This window comes from Corvus moneduloides, chromosome 3, assembly GCF_009650955.1.
Source record: "Corvus moneduloides isolate bCorMon1 chromosome 3, bCorMon1.pri, whole genome shotgun sequence".
NCBI classification, from domain to species: Eukaryota; Metazoa; Chordata; class Aves; order Passeriformes; family Corvidae; genus Corvus; species Corvus moneduloides.
In genome coordinates, this window is record NC_045478.1 from 98,126,068 (window position 1) to 98,148,745 (window position 22,678).

At 40.7% G+C, this 22,678-nt stretch overlaps 1 protein-coding gene across 3 annotated transcripts in view; it reads left to right on the top strand.

Annotated features, from left to right (window-relative positions):
- Nucleotides 1–15,373: 15,373 nt before the first annotated feature.
- The window catches only part of SYT14 (synaptotagmin 14), an 89,124-nt gene continuing 81,819 nt past the window's right edge, over nt 15,374–22,678 (top strand). For all 3 annotated transcript variants that reach the window (XM_032102898.1, XM_032102899.1, XM_032102900.1), the window contains exon 1: nt 15,374–15,478. In XM_032102898.1, the coding sequence (XP_031958789.1) occupies nt 15,466–15,478 (13 nt within the window). In that variant the 5' untranslated portion in view covers nt 15,374–15,465. The remainder of the gene's footprint in view (nt 15,479–22,678) is intronic.

Here is a 22,678-nt window from a genome sequence, read left to right on the forward strand (position 1 = left end):
TCACATGAAGGACAAGAAGTTGAGGGAAGGATTTTTTTCCCATACTCAAAACAGTTTTCAGTGGCCATGGGGATAGGGACAGGGCACCACTTCTGTCTAGGAGCTAGAGAAAGAGATTATTGAAAATTATTTCTGCTATATCTGGTGAACTGAAACTTAAAAGCATCAATTGAAGTGTTGCATAGCTTACTTGTGCTGTATGGGTATGTTCCTAACATAATATTACAAGCACTACTGCCTTGTGTAGCAGAGTTAGCAATCAGAATCTCATTATGGATGGTATTTTACAAATGCTTCATGTTTCTTGGGCTTGTAGCCTTTGAGTACATTAGTGTTTTACTGGAAGATTTCCATTAGGAAAATATTTACCATCCTATTCTAATATAATTAAGTGCTTTGCTTGGGAATTTTCATGGTCACTAATTAGGTTAATACTGATTATTATAACAAAAACATAATTAATTCCCCATAGTAGTAAAATTAATTACATATTTAAAGCTAAATTGAATCAGTCAACAGTGAGAATGAACAATTGCTGTGCTTCTGATTTCACTGTCTCAAGGTTTCTGAAATAAAACCTACACTTATATAATAGAGGTAGACTGTGTGTGTGTTTCCATAGCCATTCAATAGCAATAAACTAGTTAGAGGGTAAAGAAGAACAAAGGCTGACATTCCAGAAAATGTGAGGGAACCACTTAATCTTTTGGGGGGCTGAAGGGAGAATCTGGGGTTACTTATATGCTTTTGTTTCTTCTTTGCTGAACAAAAATGAGCAAGGGAGTCTGAAGAGCAAATCCCCCAGACCTGCAAGAGAGATTCTCTGGGTTTGCCGGCTTCCTGATACCACTTAGGAGATAATGTTCCTTGAGGTGTCTTCTGCACATGTGGATGTGGTGTTGCCCTCTGCCTTTTCCCAGAGAAAAGCGATAGTGGTGTGCCCTCTCCAGCAGCCTTGCTAATTGCCTGGCATCCCGTTTCTACAGCAGACTTTGGGCCCTGGGTTGTTTTAATCGGATGTATCAGGCGGATATATCCGGAGGGTTCTCAGGCCAAAGAGGGTCAGCAAAGCTAAATATCATTGCTTCAGGACAGTTCTTATCCTGATGCTTTCTGATTCTTCATCTTCCTTTCTTTCAAGGGAAAGAGACAAGAACTCAAGAGCCAGAGCTTCCTTCCCCACCAGGAACTGGCATGAGAAAGCTTGAGAGACCCTTCTGTGCATGTAAGCCTCACCATGTAGTTCTTTCCACTGGAGGTGGGGAAATCACTGCCTGGATTTAATAGAAAATGTAATTAGGGTTAACCTTAATTTAAATAATTGTTAAGCTATTAAAATAGCTATTAGCATGCCCTATCATTTGCTATCAGGGAAATGCAAATATGTGTCACCGCATCAATTCACGAGAACACAGATTGGAAGCTGATAATTGTTACTGTAGTTCCCACCCCAGAGATCCAGGAGGTTTTTGTTCTTATATGACAAATCCCAATGTTTGCAATAGCCTCTCTATTAGCAGCAGTAAGTTAAGGTGGGTGTGGGCAGAAATATAAAGGCATTTTCATCCTCCTGCATTTGCAAAACGGATTTACCTTCAGTGATGCAAAATGGAATATGTCCAGAATCAAGCCTATGTACATTTTTACATTGTTTTATAGCAAAGATCCCATCCTGTTTCTATCAAAGATTCAACATTTTAATGAGCAATGGATGAAAAAGATCTTTTGGCCTGGGCCCTAGAAGTGCACTACTGTCTATAAAATACATTTTGTTAAGAGTCACTGCAGTCAAACGGAGCATTATGTAATTCTTTGGCAAATGGGCTCCCTGTGTAAGTACTTGGAAATTATAAGTTTGTTAACTTTGTCTTCCCAAGCTGTAAAAGGGTCCCATAACAGCAATTTCTCTCAGCTTGCCAGGCACAGAAATTAGCTCTAGAAAGCTATGTAACAGAAGATTAAAAAGAAAGCAGTATCTAAAGATGCATTATCCTGTTGTGTGCATTAATTACCTCCAAAAGAACTGAGTATCAGGTAAATAAAAACCAGAATATCTTTTTCCTTTTTAGATGAAAATAATGTAAGTTGTAGTAGCTCTAAAGAATACTGATCTTAAGATAAAATTCAGGAGGAAGGTAGGTCTAATCCATGACTATTTTTACATGAAGCAGTCCTTGTTTTTGAGAACACTGTCACCATGTATTGAGAGTATGGTTTGATCTGTCTTTTAAAAATAATTTCTTTGAGTGTAGATTAAATTTCTTTTCTTGGCATTAATTCTTGTGCCACCAGTGTCAAAACAGAAATGGCAAGTATTGTGATAAAAGAAAAATCATTTCATTTCTCTGCAGCTTCTGTAATTGCCTTTGTGTCCTTTTTTGAACTGCTGTTCTGTAACTCCTCAGTCCCTTCCTTGAACAGCAGCTCATTGTTCAGAACTTCTATGCCTACTATGGCAACAGGACCTTAAAACACAGTGGAAAAACTCAGATATCTCCAAATTTTGTGGTAGAAAAGAAACTGATTATTTCCCCACTCATATTAATAGATTCAGTTTTCAGAGCTTAATTCTGATCACTGCCCCGAGCACAAATGAGAGTGTTCAGCAGAGTTATGCTGTGTCGGTGATGAAGCCACCCCCGATCTTTTCCCAGGTTGGGCAAAATTAGCATAAGTACTCCATGCACACAGCTGCAGCCTTCAGCATGAAGGAGCTTCTGCAACAGCTTCCCTTCCCCAGGAGGGGATTTTGCCAATGGAATGGCACTGGCATGGATTCATAAACCATACGCCTCCTCTTGCTTCCCACGCAGTCTTTTGTACTGTCACCATGGATCAGTGTAGAAGCACAGCTTCACAGGTCAAAGCCTGGTTAGACTCTGCTGAACATGCTTCCTAAGTGTTGTTCTCTCCCTGTCCCCAGGGAGCAGAATCTCTTTCTCTGGGCAAAATGTAAGCCAGATGGGATAATGTATCTGAAAGCTTGAAAGTCAGATCCTTTGAATTTTTTTTGCTTTATGATCTTAATTTATGCACATATGAAAGTGAAGCGTGGCTTTTTTTCTCTCTCTCCTTGTCTCTTTAGTACCCAAAACATTAAAAAAAAATCTTTTCCAATAACATTTAAAAATTCGTTTTAGAATCGAGAAAATTTGGAAAGATAACTCATGAAAAACTGTTCCAGCAAACAATTGTAAAACAAACCATAAGCTTTATTTTTAATTTTCCTTTATCAGCTGTATAAGTAAACACCTAAAAAAAAGTTTTGCTGTGACTTCCAGGGAACCACAAAAGTGGGTTGGATTTAAACTTTGACATGTTACAACTCCTAACACTGAACCAAGAAAGTAATACAGCCAATAGATACCGGAAATGTAAGCATTAATAAGTTAACTTAATTGAAATGATCTTTTACCCTAAGCATGCTCTCACAAACAGCAAAAGTTTTGTCCAAACTTTACAAAATGTTACTTTTAAAGCTGAGGCTAAAGATGGAAAATTTTGGGCAAATGTTTTAAATTTGACTACGGTATAGTCAGTTGAAAACTAGCTGATATAGTTAAAGTTGGGCAACCAAAATAATGTGTGCTGAAAGGCTCACCCCTTAGAGTCATTAGTAAAAAGACTGTATGGTCATTCACAGGCAGCAATGGCAAATGTTTATTTGCTTTCCAGAAGCAGAGAGTTTTAGAGGGTTAGCAGTTAACTTTAATGTTACAGCTCAGTGTAGTTTTCAGTACAATGAGACATTTATCACTGGAGTCACTCAGGACTATTCTCTGCCTCCTGAACATCAGCACGTAATTGCACACTCTCTGTTCAATCACATGCTGCTGCTCATTTGGGGCACAGAACAGTATATTATCTTTAAATATAAATGTCTGATCATTAACTTGGAAGATAAATGATATCCATTTTTCTGATCTGGCTCATCTGATACAGCTGTAATATGCTGGCTCAGAGCAAATGCAGACCTTTAGGAGACCAGTATACTTTGTGGCAAAGCCTGTGAATGAGACATGTACAACATGGATCTTACTCTGCATAAAGCTGGTTTACTCCTGTGGCCTTAATCATATCATGTGGGCATATAATTCTGCTAAAATTCCCCAGTATAAATACCTGCAGACAAGGTATAATGCAGTTAAGGACTTTCAACTGTTGAAAGTGGAAACCTATCCTTAAAATTCTGGAACCTTTTTCTTTATAAACAGGATGTTTTATCCATAGATCATAGTTGAAGGCTTGATCTCTAAGGCATGCCCACAGAGAGCTAATTACCAGCTCAAAGAAACTGAGACAGAGACATCCAATGTCTTGCTCATGGTCAGACAGCAGATTAGTGGCAGCAGTGGGAACACCAAGTCTTATGACTCCAGCCTTGTGCTCAGTGCACTAGATCACACTTGTCTTGTTTATATCACTATATTTTCTGAAAGATTGTTTTTTGGTGTTTTTTTTCCTTCTAATCAGATGCTTGTAAATTAAGTTGCTGACTGTAATCAGAAATGTATTTATCACTGACTCTGGCTCACAACCAAGCACACTGTTATTTTTGAAACAGGACAGCATGTTCCTCTCATTCCAAGGAAAAGTTAATTGAGTCGCAGGACGCTATGTCGTGATTTTGTTGTGGTCATTTGTCTTCTGTTGTGTCACTATTGCAAAAGACAGTTAATTTCCTAATTCTCATTTGGTGCAACAGCATTGCCTCCAATGAGCTGAAGTTTTAGTATGCTGAGACAACAAAGCAGGGTAATTTTATAAAGCTGGTGACAATGGGAAGAAATAATCCTAATGGGCATGTTTTATAAGTGAGTGAGGATGAGAAGAGAAAAATCCCTCACTGCTTTTGTAGTTCAATAACCATCAGGTACCCTAGCTACATACTGCTCTTTTTATCAACCAAGAATATTTTGTGGTTTGTAACTCATCATGTTGTCAGAATGTAAGCTCTAAGCTCTGTTGGCTGTGCATCATGGCAGCAAAAACCTTCCATGTGAATGCTGGCTGTCTAGCCTTGAGCAGGTTTGCCTCACCTAAGAGAACTGTGCTCTGTGCCAAGGCAAAGGTCTAGTAGGACTAGGCATTTGGATGGATGAAGTGATGGCACTGGTCTGCTAGACTGAATGTGCTGGAATTCTGTTGGTCAGTGTCGGATAGCAACGTTAAGTTAGAGTTTAGTGGCAGTGTTTCCATGCAACGTCAGGCCCCATATGCCATCGCCTCTTACAGCCTGCAAAGTAGTTCATTTAATGTAAGTCTATGAATTTGTGTAAGTTCATTAATTCAGTTTGTTTATTAATTCATAGTTCATGAATTGTGAATCTTATCAACTTTAACAGCTAAATGAGTAAGTACTTGCTTCAAACCATACTTTAGGCTAGAGACATGTAACAGAAATACCAGCACATTTTTCATTAAAAAATACTAACCCAAGGGAACTCAGCCACCAGAAAAACATTGCTGAATATGACATCTGTTTGAAAATAAATTCCCTGATGGCTTATGGAAGCAACTTTTCCACAGAGAGAATTAACAAAGCCAAATTGTTTTCCAATGGTGTCATCTTCCAGGTTCTGAATTTCCTGGTATCAGTATCACTGTGTTACCTCTACCCTGAAATACAACTTGCAATGTGTAACTTTACATCATTTAATTAGTGTAAGAAAAATCTACTCCACTGGCTATTCATGTCTGGGCAAAGTGAACATAGTACACCTAGCCCACCCAATAAACACAGGGCCGTGCTTCAGGGAATACTGATTCTTAGCCTCATAAAATGCTTGTAAGACATTTGTCACACCAACATTGCCACTGGGTGGTACAGAGAAACCCATACCGTGTCCCTGTAACCTGTATAGTTCTCCAACACATTCCCAGCAGACTTTTCACCCTTAACTACCTCTTGTACCTTCATAACCTGCCCAGTGGTATGCAGCACCTACCCACAGATCAATAAATGCCACGAATACACACTCAGATGGACTGTATGTAGCTCTTACAATATTTGAGGCATTCTGAGTAGGGAAAAAAAATCATGGATACAGTAATGATATCACAGGACCACAGAAGCAGTTCATGAGACAAAAAAAGAACTCAGGACCATGCACAGTGTGGAGACTGTGTCAACTGACCCCAGAGACATGGGATGGTCCCTGGTCCTGTTTTTACTGAGCAATGTGGTTACAGCTTCTATATCACTGTTATTTACCTTTAAAATAAAGGAAGCTTCATTTCCTTACCTTACAATAGTATTGTGTGGATTGATACAATGAAGATGTAACCAAAGGAACTTGATTTCTCTTTGACTAAAATGTTCTATTATGCAACAGGTGATTAATCTCATTAAGTAACTTAAAGGAGGGCCAGATCATGTCCTAAACAATGATGATATAATTCCTGTGAAGTACTTTTCTCTTTTGGAAAGTCACATAGGTTGCAGTTGGAAGAATATTGGGAGCAGGTTCAAATGGAACACAGAGCCAAAGAATGACCTACCAAGGGCAAAAGTGCGTGTAGAGGAGAGGGAAAGGAGCACACAGATGATGACCAGCAACAAGGACCAATGACTTTGGGAGAATTGGCAAAGAAAATGGTGGTGGAGAATACAGCTTTCACTTGGACTGAAAACATTTCTGGGAGCCAACAAGAACTGCCAAGGCAAAGTAATTGTGTAGATTGGGATCAGCAGTGGAGGGGTTCCAGATGCAGGTAACATGTAGCTGGAAAGAATGAAACGTAAGTTTAATATTGGAAAGGGACATAGAAGGTAGAAAGTTAGAAAGCACCATTCCAGACAGCTGTTGCCTCACAGTTTTAACAATATTATAATGATAAATCCAGCTGAGTAACCTGGGATTTAGGATAAATATTTTTGAAGTTTTGTGGTGGGTTTGTGAATATTTTTCACATACATTTTGAATTTTCCATTACATTTTTTCCCCAAAGGTACTTGTGTATCTACCTCTTTTAGAAAAGATGTGAATACTAGATGGTCATTTAATACATCTGAAATAAAACAGTTTTATTTTAATACGTCTGCTTTTTGCAGAGCAGAGAAGTTAAGATACATCTTTTTGGGAAAAACATTCAGATAGCTGAAGCAAGTTTATGACTAAGTCAAACTCACACCAAACAGAAATAGAGGTTTTAAAGCCATGTGACTAATACCTTACTGCCCCTTCATATGGTTCCCTACACTACAAAAACAACTCATCCTTCCCCTACCAAACCAATCCTGCTCTAGTGCCATCATGCCCTGGAGGGATCATGTTTACTTATCTGCTCTTCTAGGACAGAAGATATTTCTCCATGGACAACCTCCTCATTTAAATGTAAGTTTGCAGTATTCAAATCCTTTATTACCATGGGGTATCAGTAAGATCAGTAGGATAATTGAGGGAATTAAGGAGGTCAGACTGGAATATATATCACTTTATTTCTTCTAATGGAAGAAGCTGGGTCTTAGAGAAGGAGAAAGCAGGTTGATTGGCTTTAAAACAGTTTGTTTTATATACTTGAGTGCCAACTAAGCTCAATTTAGTTTGTTACCAAGTTTTCTTTTTTTTTTTTCTTACATAATTTCTGCCTCTGTGAAGTTCCCCATTTATATTTGTATTCCAGAAATCTTTGTGAAAGTTTCTGCTAAATAACAGCTAAATTCCAGACTGGAAGTTGAGCCATTTTCAAAATCACATGCTTTAGCTAGCAAATATAAAATGGTTTTAATGAACTAATTCAGTAGCTTTTTATTAATTACCGTAAAAATGTAGATTACGACTGAGTACTTCATACAAACAACGCTTTAACTTCGTGATTCTACAGTTCTTCTGCAGTATTCTTAATCTTGATGTAGTTGTATAAAAGAGCAACCTTTAAAAGAATCAGCGCTATACTTCCAGTTTACATATAATTTGATTTTTTTTCATGGAAGGAAGCTTTTTAATAAGGCAATAGAAATGTAAATCAAAAAATGTATTTAAGTAGGTTCCTGCATTTAACAGTGATTTTAACAGTTTTGCAGGTCTCATACATTTTTAGTAAAAATTTTTCTTTAGATTCAGAAATGTCATTAATGCATCAATAGAGTATTTGTGGTGCCATAAGAATGAATGACATATTCTGGTAGTTATTTTAAAAGTAAGAACAGAATGTATGTTCAGAAACAGCATTAAGAACAGCTCTGCTAAGTCCAAAAATCAGAATAGATCATATGTTGCTGTATGACTGAAATAGTTGAAATAATTAAAAGGCAGGCTAAAGCTTTTATTGGTAAAAAGAAATGTGAAATTAGATGGATGCAACCTCTTGAACCCATCTTACTTTTAAAAATATTTTTACAATACTGCTCCTGGGGACTAAGTTCAGTGGGAAAGGAAGTAACGAGTACTCCACAGGCTTGAGCTCTCAGCTGTGCAGGAACATATACAAAATAAGTCACCTTAATTAGAGAGAAATGAAATGCAGATTATATACTTAGCACAAGCCTCCCAGCAGGAATGGTTAAGGATACCATTTTGTTCCAGAGAGACCCTAAGAGATCGGGCTGCAGCTACAGCCTTTTCCCGTTGCTAAGGGGACAGTGTTTGTAAAGCACTTTCTTTTGTTGCTAGACACTGTTGCCCTCCTCTACAGAGATCAGTTTTGCCTCCTTTACATGCAGAGCAGCTACACAAAAGTACTCAGTGCAATCCAGGAGCAGTGCCTTGAGCGAACCAGGTTACAGGTGGGAGGGCAGAGAAGCAAAGCACAGAATCAGAGAGTGCACTAAAGGCAATTAGAGGGAGATGAAGAGTGAGAGCGAAGGAAGCTGTTTCATGGCAACAGGAATGACTTTGTCAAGGTTAGCCAAGAACAGCAACTGTGGGTAGGTCTGGCCAGAGCTAGTCAATAAACCAGGACTGGCATACATGCAGTGGGTAACTAACGCTGTAAACCACCTTGTGAATCTCTTATCACTTCCCTTTCCTTGGCAGCACGATTAACTCCCTGTGCTGACACCACCACCTATGCAGGCACCACTTTTCCGAGCTGTCTGGGCCACAGGGAAGAGAATCTCTCCCACTCTCGGATTCTCAGTGCCAGTTGGTGAGCAACCAGCTTTAAGAACACCCTGACAGAAAAACTTCTGTACCGTTCAAGCAATCTGAGATTTAAATGTTTTAATAACCAACACCGTGACAGCTTTAACTCTGCCTCTATTTGTGCTGTGGTTTTACAGCTTGTTGCAGCTCAGTCTCTGTTCACACCATTTGCAGCCTCTCCCCTCTATCAGATGAGGTTGTGACAAGCAAGGACATTCATTTTACGTTGGCATGAACCAGGCCAATAGGCTCTGTTAGCATCCAGGACCTTGTTCTTTCTAAAAATAGCCCTTCAGGAGAACTGGATCATATCTTTCAATCCCCTTTTAATATTTTAAGTGTGAATAATGGAGATTGAATTTGATTATGTTCCATGGTATTACCTTCGATGGCTTTTTGATGAAGAAGATTTTTTCCATTGAAAAAATGGGGGTGGCTTTCTGAATGGCTGGTTGTTCATACTATGTAAGTGCCTGTTTTCATATCACTATTTTATACTATGGCTTCTCTAAATAGATGTTCACAGAGCTCTTTGGTAAGAAAACATAATAATCCCCATCCATTTGTGTGTTGGGATATTTGTATGTGATACCTGTCTTTGAAAGAGCACACGGGTTTTTTTTTTGTTAATTTGCATTAAAATGTATGCTTTGTTTTTTAAGTGTAGCTGAATGGTTCATTTTTCATATTTTGCTAGGGTTGTGAAGGCCATTTGCTGGGCTTTGAGATTTCTAATGTGATTTCCCAAGCAATCTAGGCTTATGTGAACATGTTCTCTTTGTCAAATGATTCTACCTGGGAAAGTTGAGGGAAGCCTCAGCTTAGGAGCAGTTGGTCAAGTTCATCAAGATCCCATAAATAATTAGGTTCCTTCCAGTGTAATGGAGACTAACTTCTGCGTAGTAGAAAGAGAATGAAACTAGTGCCCTCATTGAAGAAAAGGTCAGGAGAATGAAGCAATTATGACAATTCATCATTTGTACCTTTCATTTGGCAGCTTCTCAGCTGTTCAAACAGGCTGTGCAAAGCTCTGGAACAATTGCAACGTGTCCTGTTGGCACTGGGAATGTAGCAGAGGGTATCAAGGGGATAAGCTAGAGAAGTCCTACTAGAGAGGGATGAAGACAAGTGGTACAGAAGTACATCTGCAGGACACCCTCTTCATTAGTTCAGCTTCTCATGGAAAAGCTGGCATGTCTGAATGGATTGTGCGTGAATTTGGCATATGACTTTTTGCCCAGTTTTGGTTCATCATTTCTGTAGTTTGTGTGAGCACAAGGGCTCGTTGATCGGCATATTTCTTTGGAATTGCATTTAATAGTCCTTGCTGTATTTTCATGAGGTTTTTGTTTTGGAACAGTGCAATGCAACAGAGTGGAATAATGTTAACTTTGGTTGCTTGAGCCAGTTAAGATTTTTATGAGTGCACCAGCAAGAGTCATTACGTTATTCATCTACCTCTGAAGTTTGCATATAACTTACAGCTATCTGAAGCTAACTGAACATCCACTAGGATGATTAGGCATCAAAAATCACATTTTTGTTTATGTTTTCAATTTTTATTTCTGTAGCAGATCCATTACCCATGGATTAACAATGTGAATCTGAACAAAAATCTTTCCATTTTGATTTAGCTCATAGGACCTTTTCCAACTGTATCCCAGTTGGAAATTTGACCTTGTGGAGTCCCAAATTTGGCAGAAGGAAAGTGCTGCTGGAAACACTATTTTCCAGTTTCTCAATCATTTATTCATGAATATGAAGTTACACACTGAGTATTATTTGGCCAAATCATTTGCTTCAAGAGTCAGGTTTATGATTCTTTTCCAAAAAGTGGAGACTTGAGTGTATCTGGTATATCACTCTTACCACATGTAGCTCTGCAGTTCCAGAGGGTTCAGGCTGTCTTCCATAGCTTTCAAAAACTATGAGAAGCTAAGAGTCACAGGTTATTTACTTAGTGCCAAAAAACTTGATAATGCAAACTTTAATATTGAAAGGTCAGGTATTTAATGTCCTAATAAAGAACACTGTGCATGTGAAACTAATCTGATTGCAAATCTGATTGGCAGTGTTCACGAAATTGCTGCCAAAAATCCTTACGGGAAGTTGTAAACTGATATCCCAAATCAATTGGGACACAGCACTGTATTATAATTCTTAACCATCTTTTCATCTGCTGGAGTAATAATATCTTTGGAGATCTTTCTTGACGATGTTTCAGAGGTTGTGTTTTAACTTCAGCATTATGGTTTAGAGATTTTGAGTTTGTCTATTTGTCTCTTCACTTCAACATTGCTGCATCAGGTTTTTTGCATTCCTATAAATAATCTGCAAGGAGAGAACACCCTAGAGTTGCACATCATTGTGCTTCTTGCTGGGACCTTTCTAAGGCTCCTGGTCAAGACCCCAGATTTTCAGTTTTGTGGGAGTTTTGATCCCTTCTTTAAAAATCTGTTCTTTCCCGATTGAAATACAACAACAAAGGGAAAAATATGCAGGGAGATGTGGCCGCACACACACAGTTTTTCCGTTAAGTGAAATTTCAACAAAAGACTGAGTTTTCTAACTGAAAGATTTTATATTGATAAAATCAAGATGCTTCATTTTAATGTCATTATTATGTTGCAATATAATATGAAGGAAAAAGTCTTGATATTAAAAGTTTTTTTCTGAAATGCAAGACCTTGGATATTTCGCCCCCTTCCCCAATAGCATTTCAGTGAAATCACTGTGTTTCTGCAGGGTACCTACAGCTGAATAGAATGGCAACATTCCACTGGAAAATTTACATCCAGCTGTTGGAAATTTTCTTCCACTGTATGTTCAATCGGGAACTCACTTGGTTCACATCATGACAATTATAGATAGCTTATCTGTCTGGCACCTTAATTAGCAGATTACTAATCTAGGCCTTCAGCCTTTCTGGTTACTGATAGTCTGTGTTTTCTAACCCTTCAGTTAGTCTTTTCATTCATACATGTTATGGTTTTCAAATATTCTAAGTTTTCATGAAGCACAGACTCTTACATTCTATCTGGTTTAATACTAAGATTATGGCTAAAGTGGAAGAGAAAATCCAAAAAGGTTTGGCAAGGATCATGCCTTAAATGGATTTAATGGATTTAATTTATTTCTCCTCCTAGGGCACTCATGCCAAAGTTTCCAGCAGCTTTTGGTTTTAATTGACAAAGAGGCTCCACATCAGTACAGTGGGAGAAGTTTCTCCTGTGTAGGTAGTTTGTTGAAAAGTTTAGGGCTCATGGGATTAAATTTATCCTGTATCTGTCAGATAGTTGTATTGCTGTCAGCAAACCTGTTGTCACAATAGGTTCTTCCCTTTGACAGGGAGCTCTTGATAACCTGTAAATTGTTTGTACACTATGGATCTATCACCTTTACTTAAGGTCTGGAGTTAAGCTGTAGTCATGTTTGTGTGCAGCTGTGCTATTCTGCAAAGGGCATACTTATGGGATCACATGTAAATGCTTCCAGCAGAATGAATTGCCCACTGGATTCAGTAGAAAGCTTCTGAGACATCCAGTCTGACTAGCTGTGCTCCATTCCTTTCGTGCAGGGAACGGATGAAGCTATGGCTTACACAGTCTCGATTACACCACAGGAACAAAACTAAAATAGTTGAATTTTGGAAGTTTGTTCAAGATTTCTCCCTCCTGGCAACACTGAAAAAAATGAGACTGTTATGGTGGTGGGCAGGAGTATCTGCTGTTTGAATAAAGCTTAGAAATTTTAAACATGTACTTGTGAAACTTAAGCACAAATAGAACAGATTTGATTCAGCATAGCTCCAAAAAGTCATGTTTTGGTTCCTTACACATACTTTTCACACAATCTCTTTGTTGATGTGGAATCATGTTTGTCCTGAAACTGTTTTTCCAAACCGAGCTTTCATTACTTTTGTGGAAATTATGTGTTTCTTTTGTGTTTTGAAAACCAAAACCCCGTACCAAGAGTTACAATAACAGTGTAACTAATTCACAAACATAGGTTCATTTCTCACCCTCAGAAAGAGTTTGCCCAATGACATGAACTTCTGCATCCCATTATGGTAATTGCATACATGAATCATGGAATCGTGATGACATGTGAGGCTCTCCAAAAATTTTGGATGACTTTTTACACATCTCAAAAACTATATGCTGGATTCTGTATGGGTGGATGTCTGTGCCCTGGAAAGATCTGATGACATCTGACTGGTAGTTCCTTCATACTGGGGATGCTGCCAAAAGTGGGGGGAGAAATAAAAATCAGAGCAGAGAAGAATAATAACTCCAGCTATGTACTTGATCCCACAGGAATCTTCCTCCCTGTACTCAATACAGTAATATCATCTGAAAGATGGCCATCAACAAAAATTGTAACGAAAGCTTCAGGGCTGGAACACTTTTCAGGAGCAAGAGAGCTGAGGAAAAGGCATGGAAGGAAGAGGAAGAACAGAAAATCATTGGGGTATTTGAGGTAAATGTCAGTGCCGGTACAGAGAAATATATTTGCCATTAAGCTCTGCTGACATTTTCTCTTTTAAGGTCTTTTTTACAGTTGGTTCTGGTCTGGACATATGTCTGTCATTTGGGACTTGTGTTTTTCAAGACGGCCATTTTGCTCAGGCTGACTGTGCTTTTAAGTGCCTCACTTTTAAGGTTTTTTTTTCCTGAGGTGAAGAACAAATTTGAGAAAACACATTGATTTTTCTATATGACAAAAGATTTCTGAAGGCTGTAAGGCTGAAGGGGATTAATGCTTCCAGGATTTGAACGGTGACTAAACATTTGGCAGAAAGATGATACTGGTACGAAAGGTATTCCTCCTTACCATCTTGTGAAAATTTTCCTATGTTTGGCCAGTCTACACATGAATGAAAAACCTGTTTGCATGTAGTAATGTGTTTCTTTATAGCTCCAAATGCTAGCAGGACTTTCTGTGACAATAACAGAGTTTTATGTACATCCTACATCCTGTAAAAGATTACAATATGAAATCCATAATACAAGCAATCTGCTTGGCTATTTTCCCTCTTAGTAGCAGGAGCCATGCATGGTTTGGCTCAGATGTCCTTCTGGATCCTTGTGGTAAATGCTGCAGGGCCTCGCAAAACCCTGTCCTCTTTGCTCACTGTGATGATCCTTTTGCCACTTCTGGCAGGCAAGGAAGAGATTGTAGAAGGATGTCCTGGCTGGGACAACAACTACAGAACTCTAGGGAAAGAGAGGCTGGTACAAGTGCAAGAGAGCTGAGGAAAGGGCATGGAAGGGAGAGGAAGAACCTGTGGCAGGTGGGACAGAGGAAGGAGTAGCAACAGAGGTTCCAACACCTCTTGACCTGCTCCAACAAGTCCCCAGCCTTCTTATGTTGGTGGCCCCAGAGCTGGATGTGGTATTCTAGATGTGTTCTCATGAGAGTGGAATAGAGCGGGAGAATCCATTTCCTTTAATTTTATCTCCCAAGGACAGTTTCAGCATGGTATTTTAAAAGAAAGGGAAAAGAATCCTGGAAAAGACAATCTGTAGAGGCAGTACTAGAGTTGCCACAAGCAGTTTTGTGCAGTTATGGACGTAATTAGTTAATTTAATGAACCAAGCCGGTTTTATCATAAACCTGTGAGTGGCTGAGGTCACTTGGTCTGTTCAGCCTGGAGGAGACTGAGGGAAGACCTCATTGCAGTCTACAGTTCCCTCGTGAGGGGAAGAGGAGGGGCAGGCAGTGGTGTCTTCCTTGTGGTGCCCAGTGACAGGACCCAAGGGAGTAGCCTGAAGCTGTGTCAGGGGAGGTTTAGGTTGGTTATCAGGAAAAGGCTCTTCACCCGGAGGCTGGTTGGGCACTGGCACGGGTTCCCCAGAGCAGTGGTCACAGCACGAAGCCTGGCAGAGCTCAGAAAGCTTTTGGACAATGCTCTCAGGCACATGGTTTGACTCTTGGTGTGTCTTGTGCAGGGCCAGGACTCGGACTCGATGATCCTTTTGGGTTCCTTCCAGCTCAGGGTATTTTGTGAAGCACGGCTTTGCTGACACTTCGTGCCCTCAGAGCTTTGGGTTTTATTTCAGCCACTCGCTTTGGGAAGGAAACGCAGGGAAGAGATCCGTGGAAAGCGGCGGAGCTTCCCTCGGCGAGCACCCTTCGCCCCCGGCCGTAGGACGCTGAGGGCTGCCGGCTGAGGGCTGCCGGCTGAGGGCTGCCCGCGGCGGGCGGGGCCGGGCGGGGCCGGGCGGCGGCGGCGGCGGGGGAGTGACGCGCCCCGGCCCCGCCCCGCTCCCCTCCCGCCCCGCCCCTCCCGCCGCTCCCGCCTGGCAGCCGCGGCGCCCGGCAGCGCCTCTCCTGCGTGCGCTCCCTCCGCTTGGTACGGCCCACCCCGCCGGGGATCATGGCGATTGATGGTAAGTAGGCCAATAACGGGCTCCTCTCTGTCGCCCCGAACCGCTCCCCTCCCCCAGCCCCCTCCTCTCCCTCTCCTCCCCCGGGCACGGGGAGAGGGGCGGCTCCGGCGGGAGGGAGGGCTCCCACCGCGGCGGGAGGTGGGGGCGCACCGAAGCCGAGCGGGACCCCAGCCGAGGAGGGCGGCGGGGGAGCGCCTCCTCTGCTCCCCGTCCCCCTCGGCCCGGCTGCGGGGGCTACGGTGCTAGGGCTCTTTGATGACGGGGGAGAGGTGAGTGTGGTGCTCCCTCCTCCCGTCTCCGTGCCCAGGAGCCGGGCGGGGTAAATAAATCCCTGGCACAGTGGCCGGCATCCTTCCTCCTCCTCCTCCTCCTCCGCCGCCGCTTGCCCCGGGGATGCCGGGCGTGCGCCCGTGGGCGCCGCGGAGGGGACCCGAGGAGGACGGAGCCATCCATCCTCCCGTGCCGTGAGCCGCCCTTGCTCGGGACGGCGGGGAGGCGGAGGCGGGCGGCGCAGCCCCCCGGGCCGGGCTCTGCCGCCCCTGCCCGCCGCCGGGTCCCGGACCGCCGGGGCCCCCCGCACCCGGGCCGGGAGTGTCGGTGCCGGAGGTGCGCAGCCGTGCCCGCCCTCGCCGCAGGGACTTTGCCAACTGCTCTAAAACTCGTTGTCACTCTCCTGGCCCCGGAGTCTCTGAAAACTGAGTCCCCAGGCGAGGGATGCTCCCTGCTCTCCGCCGGTTCCTGGGAGCTAACAGGCGGCACCGGAGCTGCTGTCCGCAGATCTTTCTAGTCATCACTTAGAAACAACAACAACAAAGGAGCGAGATGTACTAGACACTTGTTGGGTTTGTTTGGAGATGCTCATCTTCAAAGGCAGGGCTTCTGAGCTTTGCTTTGAAACCTCTCCTCTCGACTCTGCGAGTAATTTTACACCTCGTTAGAAAGCCTTTAAAAAAAAAAAACAAACCAAACAGAACTTTATTTCTAGGCAGACAAGGACCTAAGGTATGCAGCTTGCTCGGCCGAGGTGTTTCTTTCTGAAAGCATCTGTTGTTATAACTTAAAGGATTTAGGAAAGCAGTGTGTGTGTGTGTGGGAAACAAACTGTTCTGGTTTGCTTCGCATGTGGGATGCTTCTCTGCTGTCAGTTTCCCTGGATTAGTAATTCAGGCCTCTGTAAGGAGAAGTTGCACTGCTCAAGCAAAGCTGCGTGTTCACCCTGTCTTGGAAGCTGTGCACACCAGGAGTCTGGGCTGGCCAGCTTTGTGTTGGCTGGGTTCTTTTCTGCTGAAAAGTCCTCTTAATATTATCAAGAAGATAGCAAAAAATTCTGCTGGGGCTGGACATTTTACATAACTCAAGCTCAGAAAAAAAAAAATTATCCTTCAAAATCTGTCTCTGTTTTCATTTTAAGCAGCATTATCCCAGAAGTCTGTGAGGATCTGTTAGATCTGAAAATATTCACAATATGCGAAATTCATGTGTAATATTTTCAGAGGATTTAGGGTATTACTTCTTAAAAGTTAAAGCAAATAGTCATGAATGAATAAAGCAATCTAGCCTTTGAAAAGAATGCAACACTTCTCATTATGGCCAGACTTCAGAAATAGCTCAACTGTCTGGTAGATGCTTATGTGAAATATCCAAAATGGGACTTCAGCTCTTGAGAAAATTGGGTGCACAGTTTACATTTAAATGTGAGGTGGGATTAAAAAAAATTCCAATCATTAAAGTGGTCTGCTAGGTTTTGATTTAGGGCTCTTCCTGAAGACAGCAAATGCAATGCATTTTTCTGCTGTAGCCTGTAGCAGACATGCCTCCTCTTTGTTTTCAACTGACTAGCTGATTGCTGTAGAGTTGTTGGTAGGTGTTACAATTTTTATTCCTTATCTTGATGATCTCTCCCTCCTGTTTGTGCAACAGTACCTTGCCTTGACTGTGCTTTTTAGCAGTACGGTGTTCTGGCCAGCAGTGTTTAAAGATATGAGTTTGATTGGATTGAATATAAGCTCTTGAAGGCAGCATCAAACCATGGATTTCTAGTCTAAACGGTCAAAATGCAGAATTTTCATTGTGTCAAAGTAAATTTGTAAATGTATTTAAGTAAACAGAGAAAATACTTTGTTCAGTTTTAAGGACACTGCATTTGGCCAGGTTTTTTTTTTTGGGTTTTTTTTTGTTGTTTTTTTTTTTTTTTTTTTTGTTTTTTTTTTTTTTTTGTTTTTTTGTTTTTTTGTTTTTTTTTTTTGGGGTAGAGGCAGAGAAAATAAGCAAGATTGAGAACTTCTCTTTGAAGAATAAATATAAAATAGTTCAAAACTCCTTCAGGCAGGACATAGATGTGAAGAGTGCCTAAAACGAAAAAGAGCTCAAATTAATATAGAATCCGTTAGCTGCTTTTGGCTGTTTTTAAAAATCTGGAATGGAAAAGTACCATTTCCAGTGTCACTTTGTCAGCATACCAGCTTCCAGTGGTTCTAACACTAAAGCCCAAAGTTTTTGTAAAAGTGAGGCTTTTTGTATCAAGTGTTACAGAGAACCAGGGTGCCACTGGCCATGGCCAGTGACCCTTTTGGTCAATGTCAATGCTTTGTTATGCTCACTGACAGACGTTTAAAACACAAGTATTCTTCATGTGACCAGGTTCAAAGCTCTAATCCAGTGATTGCAGGAACTGTTACATCTTTTTTCTTTAGAAAGTTCATGTCATGTTAAAGCATGTTCTCTTTGTATTTCTTTATAAAGACACCAAGTTATGATTTGCATAGGTCAGGCAATCTCAGATTTGTGAGGAAACAACAGAGAACAACTCTATTGGAAAAGTTCTGGCTTCAGTGCGTTTAAATAACTGTATTTGCAGTTCTTATTTCTGTGTAGTTATCTTCCAAAACACAATTAGTATTTACTAGGAGCTCTGTTTTATGATGCAAGGTTATTTATTGCTTAATATTTCCACTTTTTCATAGGGGAGGATTAATACGGAGAGTATCAGAATGGGGAGCTGTCAGATATGGTAGAGAGTAGGGGCCAAACTGAAAGCAGTCATAAAACCAGACTTGTGGGCAGTCTGAGATTAAAATCTTCCCATCTACTGGTGCCCAAGCCTGGGGTCTTGTTGCAGTTTGCTGGGAGGGGGGAAGAAAGTTGAGGAGTGACTTCTGAGAATCCTTCAGCACCACTGTTCCTCATGGTGATGCCTTTTCCTGGTCTTAAAATCAAGAGGCATACACGGTTAGAAGGGGAAAAGGGATTTTACCTTGGTATTTATTCTTAAGGATCCTTAGGTGTACACGTCCAGGTCATATGCATCGAGATGTACCCCACCGAGTCTTTCCCTGTATCTCTGTGTCTCTCTTCTCCCGTGGGTCCCCCCCAACATTGGGTATAACATTATAGGCTTTACTAATTAGCATATCTATCAAAGATTCCCCAATGAGAGGTTCAAGTGAGCCCCCCCTCCCCAAGGAACCTTCCCCTGGATGGTTCTATCTTGGTTTACAGAATGTGTTCTGGAGAGGACCTTGGGGTCTGGGGCACACTGATCCCTAGCTATGAAGCTTCTAAAATGTTTAGTCTCTTAGCTTAACAAACAAGTCTAAGAATGTAGGCAAAAAGCACTAGGAATACAGAAGCTGTAAAAAGGTATAACGGGTATAAAAGAAAAGGCAAAAATCTTCGTGGCATCAACGGCAGCATTAATTTCATTTCTCTATGCTACCTCTCCTCCTTTGAGCAATAGCAAAGCTTTAGTGCCTGCCTTAAGAGAGGCGAGGTCTGGGTGAGGAGCTAGCAATGGAAAACATGTTGCATTGCAGGGAGGGGGGCAAAGAAATGATAGAGGTCACAGATGGAATGTTCTATAAACAAAGGCAGAACTGTGTGTCTTGTATATCCTCATGAATCTACTTTTATCAGATTTTTGGGCCACACTTGAACATGCTGTAATCTAGCACAGGCTATACAAGTTTACATTTCTCAAGGATGGGAATACATCTGGAGATGAACCTTTTCAGACTGAGCTAAATCGTTGTGATTTTAAACTCTTTCATATGGTTTCCATTGTGAGGAGTTTAGTGCTAAGAAATGAGAATTAGTATTAAAGAGAGTAATGAGCTATACAGGTAAAAGGAATCCAGTAGAGATGAAAGAATTACAGTGAGGTGTTGTCATCTAGTAAGTTACTGCTAGAGTAATGAGACTAATGAGTATGGCTTCCCCTGTTTTCCCCTTGTGTTCCTGTCAGTTTAACGCTTTGATGTCGAGGTCAAGGTCTTTGCCAAGTACGTACCTTTTTGATCATTTTGTTCCCGAGTGTCTGTGAAGTGTCCTGATCTCTCTGAGGTTTCTCAGAAGATTGTCCCCTTCTTTCTCCCCATCTTCCAGCTGTTTGGTTTGGAGCAGGCAGCTGCACCTATGTGTGCTGTGCAGGGGTTTATTGGCTGGTGGGCTGTCCTAGTGTTTGGTGGGGCCTGTGTTTGTGTTGTATTTGACTGCTGATTTTTATGAAACATTAAATTAGGTTCTTAAAACTTTCTGACAATTTTGTCTTAAATTAGCCAGAGAATTTGTAAACAATACAAGGATGAGGCAGGAAATGAACTGTTTAATTATATAACCCTCATTTCCTTGTGAAACAAAGACAAGAATTATGGAATGAACCTGCTTTTTGTTTATGGATACAAAAAGGGAGAGTATTTAGAACACTGCTTCATACAGGTCACATGAAAACTATGCCTAGTTGCACATTTCCAGAATCTAGAAAAGGAAACAACAGAGCAATGAGCTGCTTACAGAGCTTAAGTAGGAGTATCATGTGTAGTCTGTAGGTTGAATCTGGCCTGGGGAACAGTTTTATCTTGACTTCCCAGTTACCTGGGCTATTCAGGTGTCACTGCAGTGTGTACTAGAAGGGTGTAAGGTGACATGGAGATCCTCAAGTTAGTGCTGACTTGAAATGACAGTAGTGCTTCTGAATCCAAGTTGGTGCAGCCAGGGCAGGGGTTGAGCAGCAGCATCAGTATTTAATGAAGCCTAAATATAAGAAGACATATTTTGTACTTAGGCCCACTTTTAAACACATTTGTCAAATGTGTGGTGTATCACATGTCACGGTATCATATTGGATCAGCCACACACGCAATTGGTTTAATGCTGTCTTATGCTTATTCAGTGTTTGTTGTGGAAACTGTTCAGTGAGTGTTGCATGGTATTGTCATTGTGAGGATGATTTCCTGCATTATTTGCTGATGACAGTGAAACCCTATGCCATAGGCAAAATCACCAGTTTCTGGGTTGGATTTGTCTTACACCATCATCTCTGTAGTGTTGAATCTATTGAAATGAAGAAAGCTGGTAGGTCTCTTGTCTTTTAGATAACAAAGGGGGCTACCTCTTTTTAAAAACCCCACCTAACCTCTCATGTTTTACAGACTTCTTTTTGACAAGTTCCCCGTGGGCTGAGATGAAGCTATCATACTTAATATAAGAACAGTTGATGTGTTCAGAGTGAAATTTTTCTCAAGTTCTCTTAATTTTTATTGCTTAGCACTTTTGCAAATTGGAATTCTTGGTGTTCAAGATGAGCATGCAGGAAAGTAAACACACAGTCACTACCTGATTAAAAATGTTCGCTCATATTGCCATCAAAATACAGGGAACCTCTAAGAAAACGGAGTTTTGCTGTCTTCCAGAGAACTTTCAACTGTTTTAACCATTAGGCCTTATTTTCTCTTTGACCTAATTCAGTTATACCTCTTCCAGCTTTTGTAGTGAATGATGCAAGGGTTTCACAGCTGATACTCTCAAATGTTTTCCTGAATATTGTCAGGTTTTGAACTGCGTAAGTCCGAGGGCCCATGTTGCATGTAAAAGTTGAAGTGGATTTCAAGTCAGCAATTAATCACTGAACCTCCTAATTTTTGTGCATTTCACTCTTGGAGATGGGAGGTGTTTCCTGATTACTGTGTAAATCTGTTTGTAGAGTAAGAAGGAGAAATTCTGGGAGAATTTTGAAAGTTAATTCAAAGACAGCAAATTAGTGTTGAGTTTGTGAACTAATAGGTCCCATTCTGCAGAGGAGAATAATCTTTGATGTGAAAAGGGGTAAATTCAGTATGACTGACACATCTTACAGGTACTTCTGTAGGCTAAAAGAAGCAGTTTTCCTACTAAGTGGAATCTTTTGCAATACAAATTCTTTGTAGTAATTTCCCTTTGTATCACAAACTTACTGCATTATCTGAAATATTTGATACTATTTCTATGAGTATTATTCTCCATAGATCATAGAGTCATTTTAAAAGAAGAAATGTTTTTCAGCTTACTTTCTCTTGTGAAACTTTGCTCTAGAGTAGTGATTAGTGGTGTTAATTAAAAACTGTAGGAATTTGCTAAGTCATACTAATTTTTTGTCCTTTTTTTGTTGTCAGCTTTTGTTGTTGACATTTCTGTTATTTCCTGGACATTTGATAGCATTGTACATTGCTTGGCAATGTGTGTTTAATCTTTTTGTCATTTTCAGTGAAGTTATTTTGTAGCTGCTGGTTTTCTTTCTATTTTTAGTAAAAAAAAAAAAAAAATTATAGGTTTTAGGTCAGATTCAAACCATTTCTACTGGATGTTTCCATTGCTAGTTATATTTACTGTATTTCTTCGTTTCCACTAGTAAGACTTATCTGAGGAAGTACTTGACTGAGAGCAAGGTGAAATAAAGAACTTAATAATATTTTTTTTAGTGCTAATTATATTTCAGTTGTCAGAAGTGTAGGGAAAGGGAAGTTTCTGGTCATTCTGGAAGCAGAGTTAGTATTATTTTCATGATGAGGGGAGAAGGTCCCAAATAACCTCTCTACTTTATGGCTTAGCTTAGAAAATCCATCTCTTTTTGGCTACTTTCAGTCCACATAGATGCTTCCATTTATTCCAGTGTGGGTAGGATTGGGTGCAAAACTTGTTTGAGAAACAGAAATGGCTATGCTGTTCTTGATCAACTGTCACTGCTACTTCATTGATCAGTGTCATTGGTTCTGTCGATTACAAATATAATTAAAAAGAAATTATTTCCCCTGAAAAAACGTACTAATGTTTGTCACTACTTTTATGGTTGGATAACAAAACCCAGAATATTCTTAGGACAGGTAGATGATGTATCCTTAGGGTAATAAATTACTAGATAGGGGTCTTTTTAAATGGTGCTAGTAAGGA